The following is a 16348-nucleotide window of genomic DNA, read 5'->3' as shown; positions in this document are numbered from 1 at the left end:
TGGAAGGACTGGTACCTCCTGGTCACCCCTCAGGGATGCAGGTGGTGATGCTGCTCCTGTCCCAGTCAATGGTGGACACCATCTGTGCAAACTGGACCTTTGGAGCCTACCATCTGAAAACGCCTGTGGTTCATCCCCAGTTGGGAGAGAACGATCCTTCCCTTTTCACAACCCTGGTCAGTACTGCTGTCCACATGCCCACAATGGACACCTGTTTCAGTGACATTGCTAAGTAAACGGAACAGTGGCCATCAGCTCCTGTCCCCTCTGGGCAGAGGGTAAGGGAAAGGGGCAAGGGGTCTGATCCCACCTGTCAGCTCAGGTCTGCTTGCCAGGTGCGAGGCTTGGACCCCCACCAGGATACAGGAACTCCCAAAGAGAAGCACAGAGTAGGTGAAGTGACCAGCCCCCGTGGACTCCACCCTCCAGCCCAGGAAACCTACAGCTTAGCCCACCAGTCACTTCCACTTTGGAGGCCTGAAATAGCACCTTACCAGGTCCATCCCAAGAGCTGCTCCTGAGGGGGACAGATACCTGCATCCAGCAAAGTGGGCCTGGCCACGCAGTCCTAGGACCAGCCTCTCTGCTGTTGGGTAGGAGGCAGAAAAGGGACATTTTCCACTTGCATATGAAAAAGTGCCAGCATCCAAGCTGTGAAGATTGGCAGTCACCTCTAGGCTTTGCAGCTGGGAGGCCTGGAAAGGACTGGGGTGAGTGCAGGAGGCGGGTGGGCGCTGAGCCACACGAAGCCTAGCCCTCCTTTCCCATGCTCCTGGGCAGCTCGGTCACTCAGACAGATGAAAATGCCACCTAGCTAAGAGGAAAGGGTGTCTCTGGGGCAGCATGGCCTCAGGCACCTTAGGGGACTACAAAATAGAAGTCAGGGTTGTCAGCTTCCAAGGAGGGGATGGCAGGGTAGGGACCTGGGGAGACACCACCCAGGATGGCCCGGGTGGTAGCAGGGGGACCATGCTGTTCTGCAGGCCTGAGACTGGGGCTTCCCAGGAACTTCAGAGGGGCCAGTGTTCTGACACAGGGAGGACCGGAGGACCATGCCTATCAGGCCTCACAGCAGCAGGGGCAACCAAGGGCAGGCAGCCATCCCATACACTAAAATCCCGCAAACAACCAGCACAGCAAAGTCCCTCATGTCAAACTGCTTTATTACATCTTAAATAACAGTACAGTTCAACATAGCATCTACCTTGCATCCAGCCTCCTTGCAGTACACCGACTTTAAATACAGAAGGGGAGAAGGGGGTGAAGAGAGCTCTACAGAGGTGCAGGTGGAGAGCAGGAGGGCCACTGTGCTCTCTGCCAGGCCCAGGCCCTCTGCAGGCCACAGCACAGTTTTGCACAGGTGGTGCAGAAGACAGGATGGCGAAGCCTCTACTGCAGCTGGGAGGAGGGGCCCTCGAGATGAGAGTTGGAGGTCTGCCTCGGGTGCAGAAGGCGGTCCTGGCGCAAGGAGGCAGGAGGGCTCTCTGTCGCTCCCCCCACCCCTTCCCTCAGAATCCAACAGCAATCGTTTGCAACAGGACTGTATTTTTTTTTTAAAGAAGTAAAGAAAACAGTGACTTATCCCGCTACTCAGACGTGTAGAGCGCTTGCTGCTTCCGATATGTGTGCAGAGTAGCGACAGGAAGTGGACAGCCGCCACGGTTACAGCTTTAAGAGGGTATTTCTTAAAAGAAAAGAACACCTAAGGACTGAGTCCTATGTGCAGTGAGCATTTCTACAGCATGCGATTCTAAGAGTAAACCACCCAACATGGCAAACAATCAAAGTGTTTAAAATTCAACTTAGAAAGTCTGAGATCATTATTTTCAAAACATTGATTTGTACATTGTTTCATACACAAATAACCGACTGACTATCCAAGCACAGGACAGGCATCTCTCTTGAGAACAGGTTCCTGACGCGGGGCGGGGCAGGGTAGTGTTAGGGGAATACAAACGTCCCTTCACAGGAAACCCAAGGTGAGAGTGGAGACAGCTGGGCAGAGCTGGCCAGGAGGACGGGCTAGGAGGGAGCTGGAGCAGGACTCTGACTGCGCTCTTGCTTCTCAGCACTCCTGGTCCACAGCCATCTGGGACCAGAAGAGAACGAGCCAGCTCACCGGCAGTATCAGAGGCCTGCCCCAGACACCCGTCTTGCTTGACTTCTGAACACAGAGAAGTATGTCTGAAAAAGGAAGTGCGAAAGCGTCCAGAACCCTGCTATGGACCTGACTCGAAATTCAGAAACAATCACAAGCTCAACAGAGTCCTCAAATGGCTCTGCATGGGTGCCACAGAACAGGACCCTGCTCTACAGTTCCACCTGCTAGTGCAGAGGCGTCTGTCTCACAATTACACTCAGGGTGGCCTTCTGGTTAACATGTTTATTGTAGTATTTCCTTTTAAAATTTATCCAAGACAAAAAGAAAACAAAGACAATGGCCCCGGAAGGAATGCACAATTTGTTTTAGTTTACAGCACAGAGACCTTCTCGTAATGGGAATTGTGCTCTTGGTTTCAGCAATAGGTGAAGGAAAAAGATCTTGCCCTTTGAAGTTCTGAGGGGAGGTGTGGGTGTCCACGTTAGTACGGTTGGATAGGATATGCTATCACTGCAGCGCTTCAAGGTCGGAATGGTCTTCCAGTCTCCGTGGCGTCCACCTGCTGCTGTGAACAGAGCATGGGTCAACGTACAGACACGGGCACTCAGGACTCAGCCCTACAAGCAGTGCCACTGCCCTCTCTACTGCTCCTGCAGCAGCCATGGCCAAGGGGCCATCCCTTCGATCTACTAGGCTCCAAGACCACACCACGTCCACGTTACTCTACAAGCCACGCAGCAACTACCTCAGGTCCTAAGAGAAACACATATAGCTCTACTCGGGGAACGGCACGTGGGCTGCTCCGTTACCTACTGGTGTTAGTTCCAGATTTTGAGGAAGCTGTCCCAGGACCCTGTCGCCACGGCCATGCCATCATCAGTCACCCCCAGGCAGCTGACGCGGTTGTCATGTCCAGCTAAGACACCTGGGAACACAAGGGTACAATCACACACACATCCAGGGGTGCCTCGCCCACTATCAGGCTGGGACAAGTGCTGGATGGCCACACCTCAGGTGGCAAGGGAAGAACACCAGCAAGGGGGAAAGCTTTTTGTTTTTGTTCTTTTTTTGGTACTGGGGATTGAACTCGGGGGCACTCGACCACTGAGCCACACACCCCAGCCCCATTTTGTATTTTATTTAGAGACAGGTTCTCACTGAGTTGCTTAGTGCCTCACTTAGCTGAGGCTGGCTTTGAACTCGGGATCCTCCTGTCTCAGCTTCGCAAGCCACTGGGATTACAGTGTGTGCCACTGTGCCCGGCGAGGGGGGCAAGTTTTGTCCACAAGGAAATTACACCAAAGGGTGTGGCCAAGTCCAAGCTTATTAAAGGGGAGTGGCTAAGACTAGTGTTTCCACAAGCATTCTCCAGAGGATGAGGAGGAACCACCTGGACAAACCCGGGGCCACTCGGACCGACTCTGGCACACTCACCTGAGAAGCTTAAATCATCAAAGGAGTGTGTGTGTGGGGGGGAAACAGGCAAAAGAATCAAAACCTTCTCAGAGCAGCTGACCGCATAGGCTATGGATGTAACTGACCCTCCCTCACAGTGCTGTGACACTCCCGCCCACCCACCAGGATCCCCCTTGCTCTCCCAGAAGGGCTGAAGAATGTGGAGTCCAGCTGAGCACAAGAGCAAACAGTCCTGGAGTCAAGCTTCCTGACTTCCAGACTCAGACTTGCTGGAGGATTCCCAAGGTCAGCCTCCTTCAGGTTAACGGCCATGTGTCCACTTAATAAGAAAGCCCTTTAGCACCCTTGACAGGGACACACAGAGTGCAGACCAGTAACACACTGTCACGGGCACTCACCAGGCCCACTGCCATGTTCCATCTGGGTGTGGCTCTCCTGCCTGCCACCCGAGTGCACTCGTCTCACAGGGGGAGCGCAGGTACCCTGAGAGTCCGCTCACTGGAGTGGACCCTGGTCCCGTGGCTGCATGCTCAGCAGGGGCCCCGTGGCCACCTACCTGCCCTGTCTGCTTTGAGCGCATCCCAGACGTTGCAGTTGAAGTCGTCGTACCCGGCGAGCAGCAGGCGCCCGCTCTTGGAGAAGGACACAGAGGTGATCCCGCATATGATGTTGTCATGTGAGTAGGTCATGAGCTCCTGGTCTGCACGGAGGTCAAACAGCCTGCAGGTGGCGTCATCTGAGCCAGTGGCAAACGCGTTGCCGTTTGGAAAGAACTGGAAAGAGAAGGCAAATCAAGACCATACGTAGATGCTCATGAAGAAACCATGGTAACATGACTGCTCAGTAGTGGGGCCACTGTAGACACGACTGTAAGGAAAGTGCAGCAGGTTGGGCTCTGGCAAGACTGGGGCAGCAAGATACAGCTGAGGTCGGCTGCCACGGACGGGGTTCCTGCTCCCCTGCAGCTGGCAGCCCAAAGCTGGCTGTGTGGAGAAAGAGCAGAGATCCTCCCCAGCCCAGCAGACATGTCCCTCCAAGCCACCCCGGGAGGCCAGAGGCCCAAAACCCTGTACTGAAGTCAGGTGTGTTGTGGCACCTGCACCATGGTGTCCCGGGTGGGGACGGGCCTGTCACAGATGTTTGGCAAGGCACAGCGTGCCATCAGCTGGCCTCCAAGTTCCTATCAGACTGCAGCCAGTGTTTCTCAGGGTTCCAGAGTCCTATCGACAGGAAGAGAGAAGCCCCAGCCCAGAGGCAGCCCAGACTCACGCAGATGGCATTGATGTCCGACTCATGGCCTGTGAAGGTCTGCCTGCACATCCCCTCCCGGACATCCCAGAGCTTGGCCGAAGCATCACAAGCACCAGAGACAAACAGTCTGGTGTCAGGAGCGAGAGACAGGCTCATGACATCTCCAGTGTGCCCAGTAAATGTGGTCGTCTGCTGTCCGGTCTCAATGTCCCACAGAGCACTAAAGCAGGGACAAACAAGTCAGTCTTACGTCTCAGCCCATAGGTCATCTGATATACTACCTTCCACCCACTAGGACCACAGGAAACATCAGCGCTCTCACAGAGGGCAAATGGGAACTGTTGTATGTGAGTGGCACTGGATTGAACCCAGGGGTGGTTCACTACGGAGCAGCGTCCCCAGCCCCTTTTATGTTGAGACAGGGTCTCCCTAAATCACTGGGGCTGGCCTGGAACTTGCAATCCTCCTCCCTCAAGGTGCTGGGATTACAGGTGTACACCACTGCACCCAATGTAATATGACTTTGGAGGAGAAATAGCAAAGCAAATAAACCCAGGGGCAGGGCTGGTCCCAGAGCACCTGGGCCCAAGGGCAGTTCACACCAGCACAGGGCTGAGGCTCTTCAAAGTGGGGACATGTAGGGCTCGCGGAGGATAGTGGGGCTCCCAATGGCTGCTGCTGGCACTCCATGTGCTGGTGCTGTTCAAGGTGGGGCACCCACACCACTGCACAGGGGTGGCTCAAGGACATAGCCACTGCTGTCCCCAGCAACGATCACAGAAAGCAGCAACAGCTCTGAAAAGTGCCCCTCTATGTTGGCCTCCAGGGGAGCCTTACTGGCCTGGCCATGCAGGTCCGATAGAAGTAAGTCCCACATGCTGTACAGAGGCACCCTCACCAGGCTTGAGGGACACAAAGGAAGCAGGGAGCACAGGAGCTTCAAGGAAGTGACCAGATGTGAGCTTCAAAACCATCTGACCAAGTCTAGAACATGAGCTCCTGTAAATCTATGGGGTCACACTCCTAGGACACTCTGACCCTATAAAGCCCCAGCTGAAGGGGCCGGAGCGGGCCATGTCCCACAGACTCCACCTCCTCACCAGATGTGGGCCAACCTCATCTCAGGGGTGGTTGTCTGTGCCACAGACTGGCTAGTCACAGCAGCTCCTGGCCACCCACAAATACCTCTGAAGACCAGAAGACGAGGAGGAGCTACAACAACTCTCAGGAAGCATCTGATGACACCGTTCACTCGCGTCCCAACTCTGCTGTCTCACGCTGTGCTCAGGAGCCCCTTCCTTAAGAGCTACAGATATACGTAGCCAGGGGGAGACACGCAGAGCAAACAGAGAAACCAGGCACCTTCATGCATGACTGCAGCCTGGAATCATCTGTACTTGGTTCCAGTTAAAAATGGCCTGATAAATGCCAAGAACCATCCTTCCTGCACATGTGGACTTACCAGTGAACAGAGGAGTGGCCTCAGACTACACGGCCAGCCCCGGCCAGGTGGCCAATTTTCTTTATTCTTCAGTGATGGGCACTGAACCCATAGGCACTCTACCACTGAGCTATAGCTCAGCCCTTTTTATTTCTTGTTTTGAGACAGGGCCTTGCTAACCTGCATCATGAGTCTCTGGGACAACAGGTGTGTGTCCCGTGTCCAGTGCTGGTCTGGTACTTACCACGTGGTGTCTCCGGAGCTGGTGACTATCTGATTGTCATCCAAGAATCGGCAGCAGGACAAGTAACCTGGCAAAGAGCAGACACAATGATGACCCACACCTAGCAAGCTCAGATCCCATAAGCAAAGAAAGGCACGGTAGCCAATCAAATATGCCTGGAAGACTCTCGTCTAGGCCGGGGCAGTCTAAATATTACCTTTGGTTCCATCTGTGCACAGAGAAGCAGCTGTGTCAGAGTGCGCACTGCTGAGCGAGCTGAGAGCAGGCTCGAGCAAGAGACACCAGGACCGCGGGCAGCACCTCACAGACCACGTGCTCTGCAGCAGGTGGTGGGGCAATCGCACCTACCAGACACCTGAGCCTGGTGTGAGGAGGCCAGCTCTCCACCCCAGAGTCCTGCTAAGTGGGCCAGGCTGGCCTGGAGCTTGCAGCCCTTCTGCCTGTGTCGCTGCGATGACAGGTGTGGTCACAACTACTGCACCTGCATTCTCCACCTGCTTTTCTGCTCAACAAAGTATTGCCTCCTGACCTCACTGGCCCTTCACCATTGTCCAGGGTCCAGTGTGGCAGTTCTGGAAAGTGGAACACAGCCTTGCATGAAGTGGATACTGCTTGCTCTGGTGGAGCTCACTGGAGTGGGTGGAGAGTGATGGTTAACGCAAAGATCATGTGAGGGAGAAGTCAGAGTCCACGCCACAGGGCCAGGCCAGACAGGGCTCGTAGGCCCCAGAAGGACCAGTGGTGGTGGGGGAGCCCAGCCTCAATGGCAGTGACTCCGAGAAGTCCAGTGGTGAGGCTCTGTGAACAAGGGGCATAGGCTGGCTTTCCAGGGCAGTGGCCGTGATGTGCAAGTTGGGGTGGGAATGGTCCCTGCCAAGGAAGTGAGGCCATGGGGCTACCAGGATGTGGGCTCGGTGCAGCACATCCTACCCCATGCAGCCTGAGGAAAGAAGAGAGGCAAAACCAAGGCTGCAGCTGGGCCTGATGCCTGTGGCTCTATCGGCGCTGCTAACTGCCACTGTGCTAAGCATCGGTTTCCTGTGGCACCCATGGAGCCACGTATTTACCACAGCTCTGGGGTTGAGGGCTGGGGATGGCAAGCAGAATGGCCTGAGCCTGGCCTTTCCATGGGATCGTGGAAGCACTAGGGAGTCTCGAGAAGATTCCCATTTATACTGTGGTTATGGAAATTCTTTCCCTCCATGTTCATGCCAGAGGGCCACATGGACCATGAAGAGCAGAAACAACACACACAGCAGCCCACTGAGGAGCTCAAGAGGAAGCGGCAGGAATATGGGAAAACAAAGCACCTTTTCCACAGACATCATTAATCTGGCCCCACAGGAAAAACACAGAGGTGATGGACCCCAAAATACCAGTACGTGTCTAGAAAAGGACACGTAAGCTGAGCGTGGAGGCCTAGACTAGGGAGGTCAGCAAGTTAGAAGCCAGCTTGGGCAGCATCGTGAGACCCTGTCTCAAAATAAATTGAAAGATCTGGGGAAATGTTCTTGGGTTTAGCCCACAGGAACAGATGTGTGGTCAAATTCTTCCCAGAAACCCCAGGGACATTAGGGACCACATAGGAGCTGTGGCCTGGCATGGCGGGTGGGCCCAGCTGTGGTCGCACCCCCACAGCTCCCGTGGCTGTCCTGGTCCTCTTCCTGCCCTTCCTCCCAGAAACCCCATCTTGTTGGGTGTGCACCCAGATGGTGCTGCTCGGCCTCACAGCTCTCCTCTGGCCCATGTGTGAGCACAGAGGGCAGAAGAAAGGGGGAGACCCCACTGACCTCACTGGGCTGGGCAGGAGAAACACAACCTCAGACCAGGAGCAGCCCCGTAAGCCGGTGCTTTCCCGCAGGACAGATGAAATGATAAGCCCCAGCCCTGCAGCCCTGACACAAGGAGCTGGATGACTGTCTTCGGATAGTTGACAGGCCTCAGCTCACCAGGAGGAGCCACCAAGACCTGAGTGGCACCTGAGGTCCCCAAAACTGTTAGAGCCCAGACACATTAAGGCACAGCAGAGGTGGACAATATAAGTCAGAGTTTCCAGGGTGCGCACCAGCTGTCTCTGTGGCATGTGAGGAGGGGGCTGTCAGCTCACAGTGTTACAACTCGCTGCCTGTGAGCTTTCATATATGGAAGGAATACAATTTAACTGTGCAGACACTGTATCTTTTACATGTTTTATACATATTGCCTCGCTCAGGGAGGAAATGGAGAAACTCTAACTTAGCCAGCAAACGTGCGGCTTGTTAGGGCTCCACAAGCACCAAAAGAGGAGCCCACCAAACATGAAGTGGGCAACCCAGTGAGTGGACACTGCCCAAACTGCCCTGTGAGGCCTGCCCTGCCCAGACACACATAAGATCACAGGCTCTGAAGTCACATAGGCCTGCCCCAACCTGTGTGGTGGCTACTCAGAGGCCAACAGTACTAAAGGTTCTTGTGGATTCTCCGGAGTCCCAGTCTCCCTGTTAACGAGACCCGTTCGGGGAGTATCAGAAGAGCCAGCTGTGCACATTAGAAGTTCCCAGTGGTCTGAACCACTCAGGGGGCTGAGCAGGAGGTCGCAAGTTCAGGCCAGCCTGAGCAACTCGTGAGGAGGTGCCTCAAAATGAAACAGAAATAAGAAGGGATGGGGGTGTGGCTCAGTGGCAGAGCACTCTGGGTTCAATCCCTAGTACGAAAGAAAGAAAGAAAGGAAGGAAGGAAGGAAGGAAGGAAGGAAGGAAGGAAGGAAGGAAGAAAGAAAAAGGAAGTGATAGCAGAAGCAGTTCTCAGTGCAAGGAGAGCCACTGAAGCAAGGTGAGTTCCTATGTGCATGCCCGTCGGGTGGAGAGGCACGCGCTGGCCCTATCCTCTGGGTGGTAAAGGCAGGATTATCCTGAATCTCTTGGGGACGACTAGCTGCAGAGACAGGCTTGGGGTGAGGTTGGGCAGAGGCAGAGGGAAAGGTACACTACTAGAGCACAGGACAGGTTACCAATGAGGGTCCTTGAGGACGTACCAAGGGGACATCTCGAAAGCAGATGTCACCAGGCTGGGGAAAGAATGCAATATAGGTACACACACTCATTTACCCGGAGTAGCTGCTGTGGCCAAGTGCAGCCCCCTAAGGTAATGAGTCTCAAGTGCCCAATTATAAGGACAGTCTCCCTGCTCCATGTCCACAGTGGAGAGCAGAAGATGGGAAACCACAATGTCCAACAACGGAGACAGCTTAGCACTGCACAGCAGAATGCTCCTTGACTCCCTTGAAGACAACACTGTGGTTCTAGTTAGGATTTTATGTAAAAACCATAAAAGATAATTCAAGCTTCTTTCCCTCAAGTTCTACAATGAATACACATTGGCAGCTTTAGCCTCGCAGCCCGCACAAAGAGGAGGCTGAAGAAGATTCTGGGCAATGGTGCCAGTGCTGACCACTGGCAAGGTCCTCCAGGAGAAGGGCCAACAACTCCAGGAGCCTCTGTCCTCAGGAGCAAAGAACCATCCACCTACAACTGCAGGAAAAGCCAGCCGGGCCATGCTGGACGGCATAAAGGGGCAGGAGACAGAGGTGAGGAGTGCAGGACACCTGCTTCACCAACGAGAAAAAAGGCAAGTGAGGCCACTGGAGGGACCTTCTGTGAGCAACCAGAGGCAGAAGAAAAGGTGTGCAGCTCCAAGGTTTCTCACACTGTCAGGGGACCTGGGATCCATTCTGGCTCATGGCAGCTTCCTTCTGGTGCAGCAAGGCTGCTAAAATGGAAAGGCAGTCCAGCTGAGCCCCAGGAGGCCCAGGGGAAGCACCGGGGGCTGGCCTGCAGCCAGAGGGAGCGGAGCTGCTGGCAGTGGCAACTGATGGCTGGCATGACTCCCGCCGTGGATTTCATGGAGACAGTACATTTCCTTCTATGTCTGAGTTCACTAGAGCCTGTGAGGAAAGACCCACACATTTCCATGGGTATGTCTGACATTCAGCTTCTCTCTGGAGAAGAAAACTGCCCAGAAAATGAAGTTGAACTTTGTCATGGGTCCCCACGCCCGAGGACAATGCTCGGTCATATCAGGAAGGCATCTGGCCAGACCTCTGCCACAATGCTCAAATGCCCATGGCCATCTCAAACGGAAGGCTGTGTGAGGGCCAGAGTGTTGTGCTTGTACCAGAGGTCTCAGAAAGAAGCGGCCGCTAGGACAGGGATGCATGGATTCTCTCTTCTTTAGCCCCTGGGGCCAGGACTGAGAACCATCTGTGTAAGTGGGCCACACAGTCTTGTCAGAAATGAGTGTTTAAGGAAACTGATTATTTTTCAAATTATTTTCATCAGAACAGAAGTTGCACAGTTTGTTTTCTTTGCAATATATTTAAAATATTAGACACTCTGTCCCAGCCACCATGAACTCACTGGGTCAACCACTTCCAGAGTATCCTGATTTTAAAATCAGACGCCTGTGCACTGCCGTCTCTGCAGTCCTGCCACACTCCCTGAAGCCTGGGTGGCAGGCTGACGGTGGAAGCCTGGGCTGGTACCACATGTCCCCTTCAATTCAGTGGAAATAGGAAGACATCCTCGACTAGCGAGAGCCCACTCAAGAGGCTGACTGTAACCGATTCCTGACTTCACACTGCTGCACAGCACTACGAGCTCAGCCAGCCTGGCTGGGATGTCTCTAGATGTGCCAAAGAGAAAGATGCAGAGGAAAAGCCCTGGACCATGCACTCAGCACCCACACCAGACACCTGATGTACACTGGTAGAGAGCAGACCCCACCAATGCACTGCTGTCCACAAAGGAAAGGTCAGCACCGGAGCCCGGAGGGCAACGAGAGTCTGCAATGAGGTTACTCCAGATGGCCAGTGCACTACTACAGCAAGAGGAGTCAGGCTAGAGCCACAAAGACCAACCCTGGAAGACCACGTGCTGGGATTAGCAGACAAAGACTGTGAAGGCAGCTACTTATACTGGGTTCAAGATCCAGATGAAATAGGCTTGTTTAAAAAAAAAAAAAAAAAAGTAAAAGTAAAACTTTAAAGCCTAAAATTAAAACCGCTTTAAAACAGAAATAAATATAAATTCTAAAAATAAAAATTAAAAAACCTGCCGTAATAAATATACATCTGTCCATTTCCTGGACACCCTCTGTGGCTCACAAGCTTGACAACCGTGCTTTCATGCAGCTGGGTGAGATGCGCTTCCCTCTTGCTGGGACATTGCCGTTCTGACGTGAAACCACCCAAGGGACGGCCCGTGTGCTGGAGGCAACAGACACCAACTGGACACGCAGAGACACGGACACATCTGAGCCAGCAGGGAGACCACAGATGGGAGAGACTCTGCTGAGCCCAGAGGGAGAGAGCAAGGGGAAGAAAAGGCACATGAAGACATGACCCAAATCACATGAGCCTGGTGGAAGAGAAACTTTCCGAGTTCCAGATAACAAAGCAAAACAAATACAAAGAAAACCACACCCAGGCACATAACAGTTAATTTTCTGAAAGCCAAAAATAAATCTGTGAAGCGGAAGTGGAGGAGACAATGCCAAAAGCCAACGTAGAGTTGTATATATCCACTGGAGTGCCCCTCAGGAATAAAGGTGAGCCCAGCCTGGACGACTTCGCAAGAACCTGTCTCAAAATACATTTTCCTGTGGAACCAACCTAGATGCCCTTCAACAGATGAATGGATAAAAAAAATGTGGCATCTATACACAATGGAGTACTACGCAGCAATAAAAAATGACAAAATCATAGAATTTGCAGGGAAATGGATGGCATTAGAGCAGATTATGCTAATCGAAGCTAGCCAATCCTTAAAAAACAAATGCAAATGTCTTCTTTGATATAAAGAGAGCAACTCAGAACAGAACAGGGAGGAAGAGCATGAGGAAAAGATTAACATTATACAAAGACGAGTGGGGGGAAAGAAAGGGAGAGAGAAGGGAAAGCATATGGAAATGGTAGGAGACCCTCAATGTTACACAAAATTACATAGAAGAGGATGTGAGGGGAAAGGGGGGGGGAACAAGGGAGAGAATTGAACAACAGCAGATGAGGTAGAGAGGGATGATGGGAGGGGAGGGGAGGGGGGATAGTAGGGGAAAGGAAAGGTAGCAGAATACAACAGTCACTAATATGCCATTATGTAAAAATGTGAGTGTATAACTGATGTGATTCTGCAATTTGTATTTGGGGTAAAAATGGGAGTTCATAACCCAACTGAGTCAAATGTATGAAAGATGATATATCATGAGCTTTGTAATGTTTTCAACAACCAATAAATAAAAATAAAATTAAATTAAATTAAATATTCCTGGGGCTGGGGATGTGGCTCAAGTGGTAGCGCGCCCGCCTGGCATGCGTGTGGCCCGGGTTCGATCCTCAGCACCACATACAAAGATGTTGTGTCTGCCGATAACTAAAAATAAATATTAAAAATTCTCTCTCTCTTTAAAAAATAAATAAATAAATAAATAAATAAATTTTCCTATTCGTTACTACTGTCAGTCCCTTCTCTGCCTAATACACAAGTCAAACCACTACAGGTTTGGATGCCTTGGGAAAGCACAGCACAGGGTTGGTGCCATCTGCCGCTTCACTGGGGGCAAGGGATCCCTGAGGAAAGGGATCTCCAACACAAGACACATTCAAAAGCTAGTTATTTTTTTCTAATTTATCAAGATTCCTAAAGCTATTTCTTCAGAATGTTTAAAGGCAAAAACTGTAACAATGCATTGCAAGGGTGACGGCATGTGTTGATGTGATACTGATTACAAAGACCCAATGCACAAGGAGAGGCAGACAGTGGGCCCTATGTTCATATGGACTTGCACAGCATTAACTGCCTGGACTGTGAAAAATGATGCATGCATCTGTAAACCCTAGAAAACCACCAAAAATGCCACAAAGATGTTTGCCTAAAAAGCCAACTGCTAAATCAGGCTTTTAAAAAAGTCCAGTTGGCCTGGCACGGTGGCGAACACCCACAATCCTAGTGGTGTGGTATGCTGATGCAGGAGGATGGTGAGTTCAAAGCCAGCTGCAGCAACAGCAAGGCACTAAGCAACTCAACGAGACTCCATATCTAAATAAAATACAAAATAGGGCTGGGGATGTGGCTCAGTAGTTGAGTGCCCCTGAGTTCAATCCCAGTACCCAACCCCCCCCCCACCCCCCAAAAAAGAAGTCCAGGAGAAGCACAACATGGCAGAGGGCAACAGAGCAGGGCCCAGCAGCAGAGATAACAACCACACAGGCAGGGCTGGGATCTGACTAGGAATCTTGTCCAGCACTGACCAGGTGCTGCATAGTACCCTGGGGATGCTCAGAAGTAGCAGCGAGCCTCATCCCTGAGACAGCCTTGCCATCACAAGGGTGCGTAAGGCAAGGATGTGTGTCCGGTGCGCTCGACACACTCTCACAGCGGAGACTCCCCATAAAGTGAAGAGCCCACGCACGCAGAACAGGTATGAAGTAACAACCGTTTAACAGGTAGAGGCCTTCCGAGGAGGGACAAGATCCATGGCCCAACTCACGCAGTGTCCAAGAGACCATGAATAAAGACACACAAAGGGGAAAGGAAAGAAGAAAAAATATGGCATGTAAACCTTGAGCACAAGGGTGGACCGGCTATGTGAGGTTGGATAAAGGAGACTTAACAAGAAACCCCATGTGGGGCAGTCCCATGAGGGATGTGGGGCATGGCAAGAGGACACCACACAAACATGCAGATGTACCAGCTAGCTGAGCACAAAACACAGGAAGTAAAACTCGACAGACTGAAAGGGAGGGATAAGGAAGGACATCCTATCAACACCCTTCCTCAGTACTTCATGCAAGTGAAACAGAAAACATAGACATGTCACAACTTGCTCTAATTAATTAACACGTACACGGACACTGCCTAACACAATGTGGCCATCTTCACAGAGCACAGGCTCACAGTTTTAAGAACTGCTTTCTGAACACAATGGCATATAATTCAAAATCAACAAGTTAACCACGAAAACTTCAGATATATGCCCCGTGAGCCAAACATTCACAAGAGCATTAGAAATATATCATCTGGTATGATAATTTAAATATGGTAGGTCAAAATTTGCAGAATGCAACTTAAATTTAAAGCCAGACTTACAGGCAACCTGTATCTTCAAAAGTGCTTATGACCGTAATGGTGTAAATGTACTTTGTATACAACCAGAGATATGAAAAATTGTGCTCTATATGTATATATGTGTAATATGAATTGTAATGCATTCTGCTGTCATATATAGCAAATTAGAATTAAAAAATTTAAAAATTTAAAAAAGTGCTTATGAAAACAAAGTTTAAAACCAGTGGGCTACGGGCCCACCTAAGAAGTTGGAAAATTAAGGAGAAATCAACCTGAAGTAAGGAAGGCTGTCTTAAAGAGGACAACGGACATGCTCTTTCCTGGCCCTGAGCCACTCACTCCCAGACTGCCAACAGATGTGAAGAGCAGTGTTGATCACCCGGGTGAGGGTCAGTTCCCTGGCTTCACGTGAAGCAGGGAGCCCATGATGTGCTGCCAAGAGTACCCTGGGGGACAGGGTTCGGGACACAGCCATAGAAGTGAAGTACGAGATGGGGCCTTCTTTTCTCTGAAACGCTGAGCCTTGTTACGAGGGCTGGGATCCCAGGGGAAAGCCCCTGTGCAGCAAACACACCTGTTCAGATGAGGAACCTCCTGCGGAGAGGTGCTCAAGATGAAGACACTGCAGGGAAAGACTCAGCTATGGTACACTGATGCACACGAGAAGGTGGGGACGCCACAGGTCCAGTTACAGTGACAAGCCCGCAGGTCCTGACTGGTCCAGGTACTTCAGGCCTAGCTTTCATGTCCAGGACTTCTGGCCATTACTGTGACTTTGATTTGAACCCATCTTATTCATGACTGACAGGAGGTGAGCATCAAAACACGCTCTGAGGACCCTGAGTAAGCAGCTTGCATCCTTTGAAGGTTATTAATGAGTGTGTACCTGTGTGTCCTGCCAGCTCACGACTCACACGCACATTCCCTTCGCGAGTTTTCAGGTTGTAAATGGAGCAAATGTTGTCCAGGCCACCACAGGCCACGTAGTTCCCAGAAGGGGCGTAAGCACAGGTCATGACCCAGGAAGAGCGCAGAGGGATGGCGTGGACCTAAAAGGCAGAAACACAGACAACAAGCTCAAGAACACTGACCTCCACCAGGTTTGGTGGTGCACACCTGCAGACCCAGCCACACAGGAGGTGGAAGTGGGGTGACTGCTTCAAGTTCAAGACCCACCTATGCAACACAGGGAGACCCTGTCTCAGAAGACAGCATGACTCAGCTTTTGCTTCTCAACATTCAGCCCAAGCTACTGAGAGAGAAATGCCTGGAAACCCAGAGCTGCACACTGCGATGCCAACCTAACGCAGAGTTCACTGAAGGCACGATTCAGAGCAAGGCAGGCATCTGAACGCCAGCAGTGCTGCCTCCTGATCCAGAGATGGTAAAGGCAGCATTTCATCAGCTTGCCAGATGGCTGAGGTTTCATTTAAAAACCAGAATACCTTTACTGAAGTAACCAAATTCCTGTTATCATCAGTTGGTCACATAAACCTCCCTGCGTTTTAGATACACTTACTAGAATTTCTGTGATCTTTAATACACATTTAGTATTCTTTAGTAAAATATAATCACATTAGATTGTTTATATTATCTGTTTGGGCTCATGATAGTACTTTTTTCTCTAAAGCATTAGATTATTATTATTTTTAGTTGTAGATAAGACACTTCACCTTTATATTTGTATGTGGTGCTGAGGACTGAACCCAGAGCCTCCATGTGTAGGCAAGCACTCCACCACTGAGCCATGACCCCAGCCACACCAGACAACATAGATTTTCTTAAATTTGCTTTTG

The 16348-nt window shown here is 51.4% G+C and overlaps 1 protein-coding gene across 4 annotated transcripts in view; it reads right to left on the bottom strand.

The window, feature by feature from the left end:
- Positions 1-1146: 1146 nt before the first annotated feature.
- The window catches only part of Gnb1 (G protein subunit beta 1), a 37697-nt gene continuing 22495 nt past the window's right edge, over positions 1147-16348 (bottom strand). Inside the window, exons 6-11 of one of the 4 annotated variants that reach the window (XM_015501512.2) lie at positions 15439-15601; positions 6454-6520; positions 4787-4988; positions 4074-4290; positions 2911-3026; positions 1147-2666 (exon numbers count right to left, since the gene is read on the bottom strand). In XM_015501512.2, coding sequence (XP_015356998.1) covers positions 2920-3026; positions 4074-4290; positions 4787-4988; positions 6454-6520; positions 15439-15601 — 756 coding nt within the window. In that variant the 3' untranslated portion in view covers positions 1147-2666; positions 2911-2919. The remainder of the gene's footprint in view (positions 2667-2910; positions 3027-4073; positions 4291-4786; positions 4989-6453; positions 6521-15438; positions 15602-16348) is intronic. The other 3 variants (XM_015501511.2, XM_015501510.2, XM_015501509.2) reach the window with 3 other exon arrangements.

This window comes from Marmota marmota, unplaced genomic scaffold, assembly GCF_001458135.2.
Source record: "Marmota marmota marmota unplaced genomic scaffold, marMar, whole genome shotgun sequence".
Classification (NCBI taxonomy): domain Eukaryota; kingdom Metazoa; phylum Chordata; class Mammalia; order Rodentia; family Sciuridae; genus Marmota; species Marmota marmota.
Note: the sequence above shows the minus strand (reverse complement) of the source record. Positions and strands in the feature narration are given on the sequence as shown.